Raw genomic sequence first — 15,986 nt, 5'->3', positions numbered from 1 at the left:
AAGAAGAAGAAGAAGAAGAAGAAGAAGAAGAAGAAGAAGAAGAAGAAGAAGAAGAAGAAGAAGAAGAAGAAGAAGAAGAAGAAGAAGAAGAAGAAGAAGAAGAAGAAGAAGAAGAAGAAGAAGAAGAAGAAGAAGAAGAAGAAGAAGAAGAAGAAGAAGAAGAAGAAGAAGAAGAAGAAGAAGAAGAAGAAGAAGAAGAAGAAGAAGAAGAAGAAGAAGAAGAAGAAGAAGAAGAAGAAGAAGAAGAAGAAGAAGAAATTGGAATGAGACCGGGATCTGCATACCTAACATACCGGACTTTTTTACCTTTTTTACCTATTCAGGTGATACTTCCGGTTTCATAATTAAACTAAATTCAAAATATAGGTGTAAATTACTTAATAGTAACTGAAAGCAACCTGTACATTTGAAAGAAGTAAGTACTAAAGTAATGTATGAATAATAACACTATTAAACGTGTTTTAATGATTAATTCACTCTCAAAAGTAAACGGGTAATTGTTACAGATTTTATAATAGTGACTCGGTTATAAACTAGAAAATAGCATTTATAACAGTTGAATTTTGTTTGAGTCTCTTGAGAGAGAATAAATTCCAATCTTAAAAAATAGAAAAGTTCAAATAATTTAAGTGTTTATAAAGTTGTCATAATGATAAAGTTAGTATTATTATTACACAACACTCATTTCGTTCACATGCATTTTGTGAGCATGTTTCAAAAATAACTAAATGACTCATTGTTTAATCTTACCAAATTATTGTGTTTTATTCAATATTGACAATCCCAAAAGATTTGGTGATATTTAAGCAGAATAATCTTGCTGATATCTCAATTACACAAATTATATTAGTACATGTAAATCATCCGTGTTCTCATACATGTATTAAGGAAGTGGGGACCACTTGCACACATATTTCAAAAACCAAAATCATACAATAAGAACCTATGCATAGTAACTAAAGGAATAAAATAACATGTTTTTGATAAAACAACCCTGTCATGCAGTGTCGGATCCAGGGGGGGGGGGGGGTTCCGGGGGATGGACCCCCCTTTTTTTTGGCCGATCAATGCATTTGAATGGGAGCATATAGTTGGAACCCCCCTTTACTCTGTGTTGGAAACCCCCCCTTTTTAAAATGCTGGATCCGCCACTGTCATGCCTGTATAAATGTCAAATAATGTGAAAGAAATAATCCATTGCAAAAATATTACATGTAATTATTTCAATTTTGTATTTCATTAAAAAGATTTAAAAATCAAAGTACTGAAGTACTAAACATCCGAAGTTCTGGTGGATGGTCACAGGTCCTTACTTGAGAAAAAACATATTTAGCTTTATATTTCATGCAAAGAGGGGCGCACATATTTGCCGGGGACACAATTTCACCGTATTTGAGGTGAGAACACTTTAAAAGATGCCTATAATAGAAGAAATATGCCAGTAAATTATATTTTTATAACAAATATGATTATTTTTTAAACTGAGACAAAATTTCTGCACTTGCCGCAAAGAAAAAAATGGACAACCATTTTCGGCCAATTTCCTGAATGACAAACACGATTTCAAAAAAGTATTTCTTAGTAATTCTTTGACTGATTGCCCTAATTTTCAGTTCTTTTGTACACCTTTGAAATGTCTGCTATTCATCTATAATGAAATTGATTTTTATTGTTTAAAGCTGCAGTTATTTGGTTTTAAATAGATGTGTAAAAACGGTGAATATGTGTCCCTCTTTGACTAAACATCAGGAACTTTCAAACATCCTTTAATCTAACATTTCAGGTGATTTTTTTTTTCAAACAAACATGTTTTCAAGCTAAGAATATTTTGCATTTGAAGTTATCTTCATATGGAAATATCCGTATACTTCAAAAACATAAAGACCTGAACATAAACTGCAGAAAACATGGAAAGATATGGTGAAAATGAGTACCCCACTCTATATTTTTATTTAAAGTTTAAATTAGGGGCACTTAGCTATATATACATGTACATGTATATATATAAAGGATACAATGTATCAAATTCATGTTCACTGATTTGACTCAAATTCTCATATTTAATTTATAACAATGTAAAACATTTACTATATATATAACTGTAGTATACAAATATTTCATCCTTGCCAGTGGAAAATGTCCTCGAGATATTCTTCTCATGCATAAACAGTTTACACACATTTGCAAAAAGTATATTTTCATGAGGATTCATTGAAGAAATGAATTTAGAACAAGCAGTAAGGAATATTATTTTATACTTGATAATATCTGGGCATTTATAAGAAATATTTATAGATTATCGGTGGTCATCTCAACGAGATTGATTTTCTCGCTTGACCCGGGACGGCGAAAGCGAGAAAGGCAATCGAGTTGAGATGACCAATGATAATCTGTTTATCGCTATTTTACCTATGACGACGATGTCAATTTCAAGTCAATTTCCTTAGCAACGCCATGTGTCTCCTTAGTTTCTAGAGGTAATTTTCCATCTCAAGCGAATAGTACGATACAATGTGATATGAAAAATAATCACATAAAAAAAGATCAAAGGAAAAACGCACAAAATAGCGATAAATTCAGTTATCAGTCAAAAGCACAAACAATTTCTGCAGTATCATAGGTCACATCCAATGTAAAAATTGCAATTGATTAGATCATTACTAGCGACTTTCATTATAAGATAACTTCCAAAAACTGATTATTTATTTCAATGTAGGCTGATCACTCATACAAACATCATTTTCCAGTTGCTAACTAAAAGTTGTTGCCTTTAGACCAAGGATTTATTTGGATACAGTAGTTACTAAACAAGTCCTTGTTAAAACCTAATAATTGCTCTTTTCAAATTTATCTGCAAAATCCAAATAAAGATACATGTAGCTTCAAAAGGTTCTGACAAATGTAAAACTATTACTATGCGGTAAAAATATCTGAGTGTTTTTGTCTTTTGTGACACAAATGTAAAACAATTCCAATGAAAAACTAACAGCCTCCTGAGGCGTAGCTGGGTCCTTTTGAAGTGCACGCCAACCAGGGGGGGGGGGGATTGCCCCCCCCCAGTTTTTTTTGGCTAGACGCAAAATGGTGCGTTCTGAGGGCCTAAAATTGGTTTGAATAGCAAATTATTAAGACTGTATTTAATAATTTTTTATTGAGAAACATCAAAAATCTGCCCTTCGTTTTTTAGCTGCAACAAAAACGTTCATGGCCTTGTCTAAGTTTACCTGAAAATCACGGTGGATGTGCATTAAACCCAAAGCTGACAATCTGTCATTTCTCATTGTGGAACGGATGTACGTTTTCAAACCTTTCAGTACGCTAGACGACCTTTCAGCTGTAGCACTAGCAACGGACATTGTTAGAACACACAGTATTAATTGTATCAATAGACGGATACAATGCGGGATTAACGATATCAAGCGTTTGACACAGTGTTGTCGGCACTTTATCACTAGGTAGGATTCAACAGCGAGCTCGCCAGCGTTCAACCTCTCTCTTGAAGTCTTGAATGCGTTGACGCCTTATTTCGACAGGAAGGTGTCAAAACAGAACAATATGAAGTAGCCTTTCAAAATATCACAATAATTTAAAGAGGGAATTCAGATTACCATGATTACCGTTATCGTAATTTACGTATAAAAGAGGGGCGAAAGATACCAAAGGGACAGTCAAACTTGTATAAAGGTTACTGTAATTCATTAAATTGTTCAGGGTCGTATCCAAAGTTGCGAGATAAAAATGGAACAAAAGTCAATTGGTTATGTTTTGCCAAAATTATGTACGAAATTTACAACCCTTATATCCAAACAAAGACGTGGGTTTACAACCCCTGCAGCCCTGTTAGTTCCACGAAGCGCATTATATATTTTTTTTATTGAAATAGAGTTAATATACCTTGTCGGAAATTTGAAGGTGTGGACATCTTTCCATTTGTCGGTCAAAAGTTGTAATTTTACATATTTTCCTAAGGATGTCGAATCTTTCAACAAAGAAATATCTGGATAAGATGGTCCCAGATTTTTTTGTACTGTCTTTGATATTGACACTGATGTGGCGCTAAAGCTAAGTTCTGACATCGTCAATTTGTGACGTTTCAGAGTCTATATTGTCCTGATTTGTTGCTGGTTGTGTTTCTGCATGACTATCACTATTGGTACTGTTAGTAGGATTTTTAGTGAAAAAATCGTCTAAAGTTTGCCATTTAGGCTTGTCACGCTTTGAACTGCTCATGTTTATGTTGCTTTTTATGCTTTTTACGTTGAGTACCAGAAAATTCACGCAAATAAATTAAAAACGATTTCAGTCAGAGTTGATTTTACATATTGAAATATAATTGTGACGTTATTAAAATAGTTATACTGTATCGTTTTCTAATTTGCTTGGTTAAGTTAAATTTTATATTTCGTTATTACTCGTTTGTATTTTTATTTTATTTTCCGGCGTAAATAATTTTTTTAGACCCCACGATGTGCACGCCATGGCGTGACAGCGTATATGGAGCTACGCCCCAGGCCTCGTTTACAAAATGTATGACAAAAGGATAAACAAATAACAACTTTGACAGACAGCAACCAATCATAACAACTATGTAATTTGAATCAACTTTTATGTTTACAATATGTTTGTAGATTGTAGCACTACATGAACCAGCAAAATGCTTTCCAGACAAACATTGAAGATTTTTATGACAATTACCAATGTTCTATTCTTTGTAAGTAGATTAAAGTCATGTAGTACCATGTATTATATACCAGTTATAAACAAATTACATGTAAATAAACATCAGTCAAAACTAGTGTTGTCAAATCATATACTTTTGCCTAACCGGTTACTCGTATAATCGTTCGACCGATTAACTGGTTAACCGGTAGTCAAAGGCCTTATCAATAGTACCCTACACATAGATATAAGAAGATGTGGTATGACTGTCAATTTGACTACATTCCATTCAGGTCATACATTTACGTTTTTGTAATACGATGAATTGAAGTTTGTCCTTTGGTATTTTAAGGCTTATCTGTGAAGATTCCTGTCGAAGATTGGCTTTTAATAATCAAATACAAAGTATTAACTATGGCGTTTGTACCAGAGACATATAATACATATTATATGTCACTGTTTGTACTAACTTCAGATTGCAAAATAAAAAAAAAAAAAAACACGTCTTGATCTCTTAGAATTGAATATGTCTGAAATCGATGATTCTTTGTTTTCTCTTGTCTCCATAAAATAATCTGGAGTGTTTTAATTTAAATTGATGAATCCTGATACTCGTTCCATCAAGTATACATTGATTACGTTCACGTTGGTTTTTTACAGTTTTTGGGTTAGCTTTTCGTTTAAAGTATAACAAAAGCATGCAAGACGGAGATTGCATATTTAAGATGTAGGTCTACACTATATTACTAAAAATAGATCAAAAATGAAATAATGAAGTAAATCGTAAAATTTAATCGTATTACTGATTTAAAGTTACTGTGAAACAAACATGTAACTAATTATGTTTTCTTAAGATCTTGCCTGGAGCTGAGAGACAAGTTCTAATTAATTTTATATTTTTGGATTAACAATAGCATTCAATATACTGGATAATTGATCCGTCAAATTAATTACCAGGACGAAAATTTTTAAAGAAAACATAACTATTTAAAGATTTCAATACAAATAAATATCAAATCTATTAAAATTGAAAAAAGTCCGGTTAACCGGTTAGCGTTTTTGGTATTCGGTATTCGGTTGTTCGAACGGTTAACCGGTTAACTGGCTAACCGTTGACAACACTAGTCAAAACATATGAATGATGTATCTGTATTGACAGGACACATGTACTAAGAAAATAAAAGTATAAAACCTATTTGAACAAATTTTTTTAGATACACATAAGATAGTCCATTGAGAAACATGTAGAATGACATTCATAATTTAGATTCTACAGGGCTCGACATTAACGTTTGTCCGATTGTCCGGGACAAGTGGACATAGGTGTCGGGCAAGTATATTCACCATACTATCATATTACATTGATTATATGAAGAAAAACTGTCCCTTCTCCCCTTAAACATTAGCATTGATTAGACTTGATTTTCTAGTATTACGTACACCCTTCTCTAATAGAAAATCATGGAAATGATTCAGGACAAGTCTCAACGCAAAATAAATTGTTTGATTCATTGTTATTAAAACTACCGGTAGCTGAATATTTGGTTAAGTCCATGCCTAGGACCTTCAGTGCAGTATAATGAAGAGTTCTTAAAAAAAGGTCATAGCCTGACACAATATGAACCACAGAATAACTCAATTGTAACATTAGTTGACTTATATTTTTCAGATCATAGCAGGAGTAATGTTAGGAATAGGAATATGGATAGCAGTTGACAAAATCTTCATATCAGATATAATTGGTACAGACCTGTTTAATGCTGGAGCATATCTTATGATAATATGTGGTGCCGTCCTCATACTAATATCTATATGGGGATGTCTTAGTACTGTACAAATGAAGAGAATGTATATAATGATTGTAAGTTATCTCCCCTTATATACCTTTGTATATTAGTAAGTTATCTCCCCTTATATACCTTTGTATGATTGTAAGTTATCTCCCCTTATATACCTTTGTATATTAGTAAGTTATCTCCCCTTATATACCTTTGTATGATTGTAAGTTATCTCCCCTTATATACCTTTGTATATTAGTAAGTTATCTCCCCTTATATACCTTTGTATGATTGTAAGTTATCCCCCCTTATATACCTTTGTATGATTGTAAGTTATCTCCCCTTATATACCTTTGTATGATTGTAAGTTATCTCCCCTTATGCCTTTGTATGATTGTAAGTTATCCCCCTTATACCTTTGTATGATTGTAAGTTATCTCCCCTTATATACCTTTGTATTATTGTAAGTTATCTCCCCTTATACCTTTGTATGATTGTAAGTTATCTCCCCTTATATACCTTTGGGTGCTATAAACAGTTTCATATAAAAAACATGGGGTTATTCCCAGAATAAAAATAATCATCGAGGGAAACCCCTGTTTATTTACTTAATTGGTGAAAAAGTATCATGTTTTTTGTATTTGATTGTAAAAAATAGTTAATAAGCTTTCAAGTAAAACAGGTTGAATGATTGAAATAATTTTTAAAATTATATTAAATATACATGTTTTGAGGTGAGACAACACTGTAAACAACCTGTTTTTTAGGCAGTGAAAAATGAAAAAAACTTATTTGCAGCCACTGTAGCTCTTTTCAGAGCAGATAACCATACCCTGAAACAAGATTTTTTTGAAAGGCCAGGTAAAAACCTTCATACAGTTTTGATTATGAAAAATGTGCATGGATCATGTCTTCATGGGTGTGCACATGACCTGATTTCATTTTTTTTATGTTCAAATTAGGCCTTTTTTTCCCCATTATCTTTGGATGGAATTTTTTTAATATATTAAAAGTACACTTTATTTTTATTTCATTATAAACTAGAGAACATTCTGATTTCAGTGATATCTAGTTTTATACAATTATTTTCATTAATCAGTCCACTAAGGGTCACTTATGCATGGTCCCTCAAAATATGACTTCATAGAAAAAAACTGTGGATTGCACCCTTTGTATGATTGTAAGTTAACTCCCCTTATATACCTTTGTATGATTGTAAGTTATCTCCCCTTATGCCTTTGTATGATTGTAAGTTATCCCCCTTATATACCTTTGTATGATTGTAAGTTATCCCCCTTATATACCTTTGTATGATTGTAAGTTATCTCGCCTTATATACCTTTGTATGATTGTAAGTTATCCCCCTTATATACCTTTGTATGATTGTAAGTTATCCCCCTTATATACCTTTGTATGATTGTAAGTTATCCCCCTTATATACCTTTGTATGATTGTAAGTTATCCCCCCTTATATACCTTTGTATGATTGTAAGTTATCCCCCTTATATACCTTTGTATGATTGTAAGTTATCCCCCTTATATACCTTTGTATGATTGTAAGTTATCCCCCTTATATACCTTTCTATGATTGTAAGTTATCCCCCCCTTATATACCTTTGTATGATTGTAAGTTATCTCGCCTTATATACCTTTGTATGATTGTAAGTTATCCCCCTTATATACCTTTGTATGATTGTAAGTTATCTCCCCTTATACCTGTGTATGATTGTAAGTTATCCCCCTTATATACCTTTCTATGATTGTAAGTTATCCCCCCCTTATATACCTTTGTATGATTGTAAGTTATCTCGCCTTATATACCTTTGTATGATTGTAAGTTATCCCCTTATATACCTTTGTATGATTGTAAGTTATCTCCCCTTATACCTGTGTATGATTGTAAGTTATCCCCCTTATATACCTTTCTATGATTGTAAGTTATCCCCCCCTTATATACCTTTGTATGATTGTAAGTTATCTCGCCTTATATACCTTTGTATGATTGTAAGTTATCCCCCCCTTATATACCTTTGTATGATTGTAAGTTATCCCCCCTTATATACCTTTGTATGATTGTAAGTTATCCCCCCTTATATACCTTTGTATGATTGTAAGTTATCCCCCTTATATACCTTTGTATGTTTGTAAGTTATCCCCCTTATATACCTTTGTATGATTGTAAGTTATCTCCCCTTATACCTTTGTATGATTGTAAGTTATCTCCCCTTATGCCTTTGTATGATTGTAAGTTATCCCCCTTATATACCTTTGTATGATTGTAAGTTATCTCCCCTTATACCTTTGTATGATTGTAAGTTATCCCCCTTATATACCTTTGTATGATTGTAAGTTATCCCCCTTATATACCTTTGTATGATTGTAAGTTATCTCCCCTTATATACCTTTGTATGATTGTAAGTTATCTCCCCTTATACCTTTGTATGATTGTAAGTTATCCCCCTTATATACCTTTGTATGATTGTAAGTTATCCCCCTTATATACCTTTGTATGATTGTAAGTTATCCCCCTTATATACCTTTGTATGATTGTAAGTTATCTCCCCTTATACCTTTGTATGATTGTAAGTTATCCCCCTTATATACCTTTGTATGATTGTAAGTTATCTCCCCTTATGCCTTTGTATGATTGTAAGTTATCCCCCTTATATACCTTTGTATGATTGTAAGTTATCCCCCTTATATACCTTTGTATGATTGTAAGTTATCCCCCTTGTATACCTTTGTATGATTGTAAGTTATCTCCCCTTATACCTTTGTATGATTGTAAGTTATCTCCCCTTATACCTTTGTATGATTGTAAGTTATCTCCCCTTATACCTTTGTATGATTGTAAGTTATCTCCCCTTATGCCTTTGTATGATTGTAAGTTATCCCCCCTTATATATCTTTGTATGATTGTAAGTTATCCCCCTTATATACCTTTGTATGATTGTAAGTTATCCCCCTTATATACCTTTGTATGATTGTAAGTTATCTCCCCTTATGCCTTTGTATGATTGTAAGTTATCTCCCCTGATACCTTTGTATGATTGTAAGTTATCCCCCTTATATACCTTTGTATGATTGTAAGTTATCCCCCTTATATACCTTTGTATGATTGTAAGTTATCTCCCCTTATATACCTTTGTATATTAGTAAGTTATCCCCCTTATATACCTTTGTATGATTGTAAGTTATCCCCCTTATATACCTTTGTATGATTGTAAGTTATCTCCCCTTATACCTTTGTATGATTGTAAGTTATCTCCCCTTATATACCTTTGTATGATTGTAAGTTATCCCCCTTATATACCTTTGTATGATTGTAAGTTATCCCCCTTATACCTTTGTATGATTGTAAGTTATCTCCCCTTATATACCTTTGTATGATTGTAAGTTATCTCCCCTTGTATACCTTTGTGTGATTGTAAGTTATCTCCCCTTATATACCTTTGTATGATTGTAAGTTATCCCCCTTATACCTTTGTATGATTGTAAGTTATCTCCCCTTATATACCTTTGTATGATTGTAAGTTATCTCCCCTTGTATACCTTTGTGTGATTGTAAGTTATCTCCCCTTATATACCTTTGTATGATTGTAAGTTATCCCCCTTATACCTTTGTATGATTGTAAGTTATCCCCCTTATACCTTTGTATGATTGTAAGTTATCTCCCCTTATATACCTTTGTATATTAGTAAGTTATCCCCCTTATATACCTTTGTATGATTGTAAGTTATCCCCCTTATATACCTTTGTATGATTGTAAGTTATCTCCCCTTATACCTTTGTATGATTGTAAGTTATCTCCCCTTATATACCTTTGTATGATTGTAAGTTATCCCCCTTATATACCTTTGTATGATTGTAAGTTATCTCCCCTTATATACCTTTGTATGATTGTAAGTTATCCCCCTTATATACCTTTGTATGATTGTAAGTTATCTCCCATTGTAAGTTATCTCCCCTTATATACCTTTGTATGATTGTAAGTTATCCCCCTTATATACCTTTGTATGATTGTAAGTTATCTCCCCTTATATACCTTTGTATGATTGTAAGTTATCCCCCTTATATACCTTTGTATGATTGTAAGTTATCTCCCCTTATATACCTTTGTATGATTGTAAGTTATCTCCCCTTATGCCTTTGTATGATTGTAAGTTATCCCCCTTATACCTTTGTATGATTGTAAGTTATCCCCCTTATATACCTTTGTATTATTGTAAGTTATCTCCCCTTATACCTTTGTATGATTGTAAGTTATCTCCCCTTATATACCTTTGGGTGCTATAAACAGTTTCATATAAAAAACTAGGGGTTATTCCCAGAATAAAAATAATCATCGAGGGAAACCCCTGTTTATTTACTTAATTGGTGAAAAAGTATCATGTTTTTTGTATTTGATTGTAAAAAATAGTTAATAAGCTTTCAAGTAAAACAGGTTGAATGATTGAAATAATTTTTAAAATTATATTAAATATACATGTTTTGAGGTGAGACAACACTGTAAACAACCTGTTTTTTAGGCAGTGAAAAATGAAAAAAACTTATTTGCAGCCACTGTAGCTCTTTTCAGAGCAGATAACCATACCCTTAAACAAGATTTTTTTGAAAGGCCAGGTAAAAACCTTCATACAGTTTTGATTATGAAAAATGTGCATGGATCATGTCTTCATGGGTGTGCACATGACCTGATTTCATTTTTTTTATGTTCAAATTAGGCCTTTTTTTCCCCATGTTCTTTGGATGGAATTTTTTTAATATATTAAAAGTACACTTTATTTTTATTTCATTATAAACTAGAGAACATTCTGATTTCAGTGATATCTAGTTTTATACAATTATTTTCATTAATCAGTCCACTAAGGGTCACTTATGCATGGTCCCTCAAAATATGACTTCATAGAAAAAAACTGTGGATTGCACCCTTTGTATGATTGTAAGTTAACTCCCCTTATATACCTTTGTATGATTGTAAGTTATCTCCCCTTATGCCTTTGTATGATTGTAAGTTATCCCCCTTATATACCTTTGTATGATTGTAAGTTATCCCCCTTATATACCTTTGTATGATTGTAAGTTATCTCGCCTTATATACCTTTGTATGATTGTAAGTTATCCCCCTTATATACCTTTGTATGATTGTAAGTTATCCCCCTTATATACCTTTGTATGATTGTAAGTTATCCCCCTTATATACCTTTGTATGATTGTAAGTTATCCCCCCTTATATACCTTTGTATGATTGTAAGTTATCCCCCTTATATACCTTTGTATGATTGTAAGTTATCCCCCTTATATACCTTTGTATGATTGTAAGTTATCCCCCTTATATACCTTTGTATGATTGTAAGTTATCCCCCTTATATACCTTTGTATGATTGTAAGTTATCCCCCTTATATACCTTTGTATGATTGTAAGTTATCCCCCTTATATACCTTTGTATGATTGTAAGTTATCTCCCCTTATACCTGTGTATGATTGTAAGTTATCCCCCTTATATACCTTTGTATGATTGTAAGTTATCCCCCTTATATACCTTTGTATGATTGTAAGTTATCTCCCTTATATACCTTTGTATGATTGTAAGTTATCTCCCCTTATGCCTTTGTATGATTGTAAGTTATCCCCCTTATATACCTTTGTATGATTGTAAGTTATCCCCCTTATATACCTTTGTATGATTGTAAGTTATCCCCCTTATATACCTTTGTATGATTGTAAGTTATCTCCCCTGATACCTTTGTATGATTGTAAGTTATCCCCCTTATATACCTTTGTATGATTGTAAGTTATCCCCCTTATATACCTTTGTATGATTGTAAGTTATCCCCCTTATATACCTTTGTATGATTGTAAGTTATCCCCCTTATATACCTTTGTATGATTGTAAGTTATCCCCCTTATATACCTTTGTATGAATGTAAGTTATCCCCCTTATATACCTTTGTATGATTGTAAGTTATCTCCCCTTATACCTTTGTATGATTGTAAGTTATCCCCCTTATATACCTTTGTATGATTGTAAGTTATCCCCCTTATATACCTTTGTATGATTGTAAGTTATCTCCCCTTATATACCTTTGTATGATTGTAAGTTATCTCCCCTTGTATACCTTTGTATGATTGTAAGTTATCCCCCCCTTATATACCTTTGTATGATTGTAAGTTATCCCCCTTATATACCTTTGTATGATTGTAAGTTATCTCCCCTTATACCTTTGTATGATTGTAAGTTATCTCCCCTTATGCCTTTGTATGATTGTAAGTTATCCCCCCCTTATATACCTTTGTATGATTGTAAGTTATCCCCCTTATATACCTTTGTATGATTGTAAGTTATCCCCCTTATATACCTTTGTATGATTGTAAGTTATCTCCCCTTATGCCTTTGTATGATTGTAAGTTATCCCCCTTATATACCTTTGTATGATTGTAAGTTATCCCCCTTATATACCTTTGTATGATTGTAAGTTATCCCCCTTATATACCTTTGTATGATTGTAAGTTATCTCCCCTTATACCTTTGTATGATTGTAAGTTATCCCCCTTATATACCTTTGTATGATTGTAAGTTATCCCTCCCCCCTTATATACCTTTGTATGATTGTAAGTTATCTCCCCTTATGCCTTTGTATGATTGTAAGTTATCCCCCTTATATACCTTTGTATGATTGTAAGTTATCCCCCCTTATATACCTTTGTATGATTGTAAGTTATCCCCCTTATATACCTTTGTATGATTGTAAGTTATCTCCCCTTATACCTTTGTATGATTGTAAGTTATCCCCCTTATACCTTTGTATGATTGTAAGTTATCTCGCCTTATATACCTTTGTATGATTGTAAGTTATCTCCCCTTATGCCTTTGTATGATTGTAAGTTATCCCCCTTATATACCTTTGTATGATTGTAAGTTATCCCCCTTATATACCTTTGTATGATTGTAAGTTATCCCCCTTATATACCTTTGTATGATTGTAAGTTATCTCCCCTTATATACCTTTGTATGATTGTAAGTTATCCCCCTTATATACCTTTGTATGATTGTAAGTTATCCCCCTTGTATACCTTTGTATGATTGTAAGTTATCTCCCCTTATGCCTTTGTATGATTGTAAGTTATCCCCCTTATATGCCTTTGTATGATTGTAAGTTATCCCCCTTATATACCTTTGTATGATTGTAAGTTATCCCCCTTATATACCTTTGTATGATTGTAAGTTATCTCCCCTTATGCCTTTGTATGATTGTAAGTTATCCCCCTTATATACCTTTGTATGATTGTAAGTTATCCCCCTTATATACCTTTGTATGATTGTAAGTTATCCCCCTTATACCTTTGTATGATTTCCAGGGAATGTTGTGTTACAGTTGTTTTCAAATTTGTTTCATGAAAAATTGTTTAAGCTTAAATATTCGTGATATTAGAGAATGGATTCATTTCTTTTTTGTGGGAACTGAAATTAATGGATTGAGAAAACATAGTATTTCGCTGATAGTTAGATACAAATAAGAATATGTGGTATGAATGCCAATAAGACAACTCTCCATTCAAGTCAAAATGTGTAAAACCATAACAGGTCAAAGTAAGCCTTGATTTGCATAATTTAGCATACATGGCATAGAAGCCTATAAAAATTGTAGTCTTAGTTGAACATTCAAATTGTCAAACTATTTATTTTTTCTGTTTCAGTATTTTGTAGCTGTTCTAGTCTCATTTATAATGTTAATTGGTGCAGGAATTATGGCAGCAGCTTTTCAAGGAGAAGTAAGTAACACATCTAATCTGTTGTTAAAGGGTAGTATTTAAAGGAATGGATACTCATCCTAAATGGTGTTCTAACTAGGATTGAAGAGCAGAGGTGCATACTTTTAAGATGAAGTACACATTAAAGCAGTTTCTTGTTTGAAAGGGGACAACTTAATAATGTTTATTAATAAATATATGAAACAATTAGATAATTATCATTATTTTGTTAGATTTATAGTAATTTTTTTTGGCTTTATAGTATTTTTTGATGGTAATATTTTTTTCAATTGTAAATTCTTTTTTATGTCCACAACAAAAATGTTTAGGACAGGACTGAAAGGACAGAGGGCTGCACAGAAAGGACAGTTGGAATGGCTGCGCAGAAAGGACAGTTGGAATGGCTGCTCTATTTAGGAAGAAGAACAAATAAACTGTACATCAAAACTTGTCTTTTCTACAATCCATAAAGATTAGTCTGGCTGATGCATTTTTAATGATTGTTTGGTTACACTATGTGGAGTTTCCAAACTACCTGGCTAGATTAGCTTTAATGTCGGTTGAGAAAAAAAAATTAATTCAATTCAAAAACTAAAAGATGAATTGTGAAAGTAGGTACTAGATCAGTTATATGACATTATTCCCTGTAGAAATGTAGATCTTGGAGATTTAAATGGGGATATGTTTTTGATAAAAGTTATTAACTATTTGACTTGACCTTTTCAGATAAAATCCACCATGTTAACGTCTATGAGAGCAACATTACAAACATATTATGGCGCAGATGGAACTAGGGCAGATACAATTACACGCTCTTGGGATGAAACTCAGACATTGGTTAGTTTTGTCAGCTAGAATAACAGTTGTGTTCTTAAGTATCCTATATTTATAGATTATTGTTGATCATCTCAACGAGATCGATTTCCTCTCTTGAGCCGGTGTCATATGGTATTTTGAACCCCATGGTAAATTGAACCCCCCTCTGTATGGAAAATTGAACCCCATGGTAAATTGAACCCCCCTGTTTTTTTCATCCTAGTTGATTATTAGAACATTATACATTATTCTAAAGCTTATTATAGATTAAAAACTCATTCATACAAGAAGGGGAGGTACATTTTCCATGCTTGATTAAAAGAAATATCTTTGCTTGGTATAAGTGCTCTGAAATCTTTACCAACAAAATGTCATTCAAAATACTTATTGACATATTATAACTAGACCATATGAAGCTTGAATGCTTTAATGATTTGTAATTATAACATATGTATATATATATATACATATATATATATATAACGGTAGTTTTGATTTTTCATGGTAAAAAAGGGGGAGGGGGTCAAAATACCACAGCAAAGAAAAATTTTCAAAATATCTTTTCCAGCAAGTTAAATACATACAAACTACTTATTGGTGTATTATAACTACATAAAAGAGTTAAAATTGCCAGAATTTTTTTAATTAAAGGTCTAGAGTAGGGTTCAATATACCGCAGGGGGGTCAAAATACCATAGTACAGCGAAAGTAAGAAAAGCAATCAAGTTGAAATGACCAATGATAATCTGTTTATCGCTATTTTACCAATGATTAAGTTGTCAATTTCATTAGCAACGCCACATGCCCCCTTAGTTTCTGGCAATAATTTTTAGAAAAAAAAGGGTTGGAAGAAACAAAGGAGAAATTCAAAAAATATATTTTAAAATAAAAGTGCCAGTACATGTATATGTAAGAATCAGGCAATTTAAATTTTTTTTTAAACATTGTCAAAAAAACACCCCACCATTCTAACAACCCT

General features: G+C 32.3%; 1 protein-coding gene across 1 annotated transcript in view; it reads left to right on the top strand.

Annotated features, from left to right (window-relative positions):
* The first annotated feature begins 300 nt into the window (after positions 1-300).
* Positions 301-15,986, top strand: part of LOC143083131 (CD82 antigen-like) — a 29,075-nt gene continuing 13,389 nt past the window's right edge. Inside the window, exons 1-5 of the mRNA XM_076259359.1 lie at positions 301-415; positions 4,629-4,711; positions 6,329-6,520; positions 14,138-14,212; positions 14,918-15,028. Coding sequence (XP_076115474.1) covers positions 4,655-4,711; positions 6,329-6,520; positions 14,138-14,212; positions 14,918-15,028 — 435 coding nt within the window. The 5' untranslated portion in view covers positions 301-415; positions 4,629-4,654. The remainder of the gene's footprint in view (positions 416-4,628; positions 4,712-6,328; positions 6,521-14,137; positions 14,213-14,917; positions 15,029-15,986) is intronic.

The sequence above is a fragment of the Mytilus galloprovincialis genome, chromosome 7 (assembly GCF_965363235.1).
Source record: "Mytilus galloprovincialis chromosome 7, xbMytGall1.hap1.1, whole genome shotgun sequence".
Lineage (NCBI taxonomy): Eukaryota > Metazoa > Mollusca > Bivalvia > Mytilida > Mytilidae > Mytilus > Mytilus galloprovincialis.
Note: the sequence above shows the minus strand (reverse complement) of the source record. Positions and strands in the feature narration are given on the sequence as shown.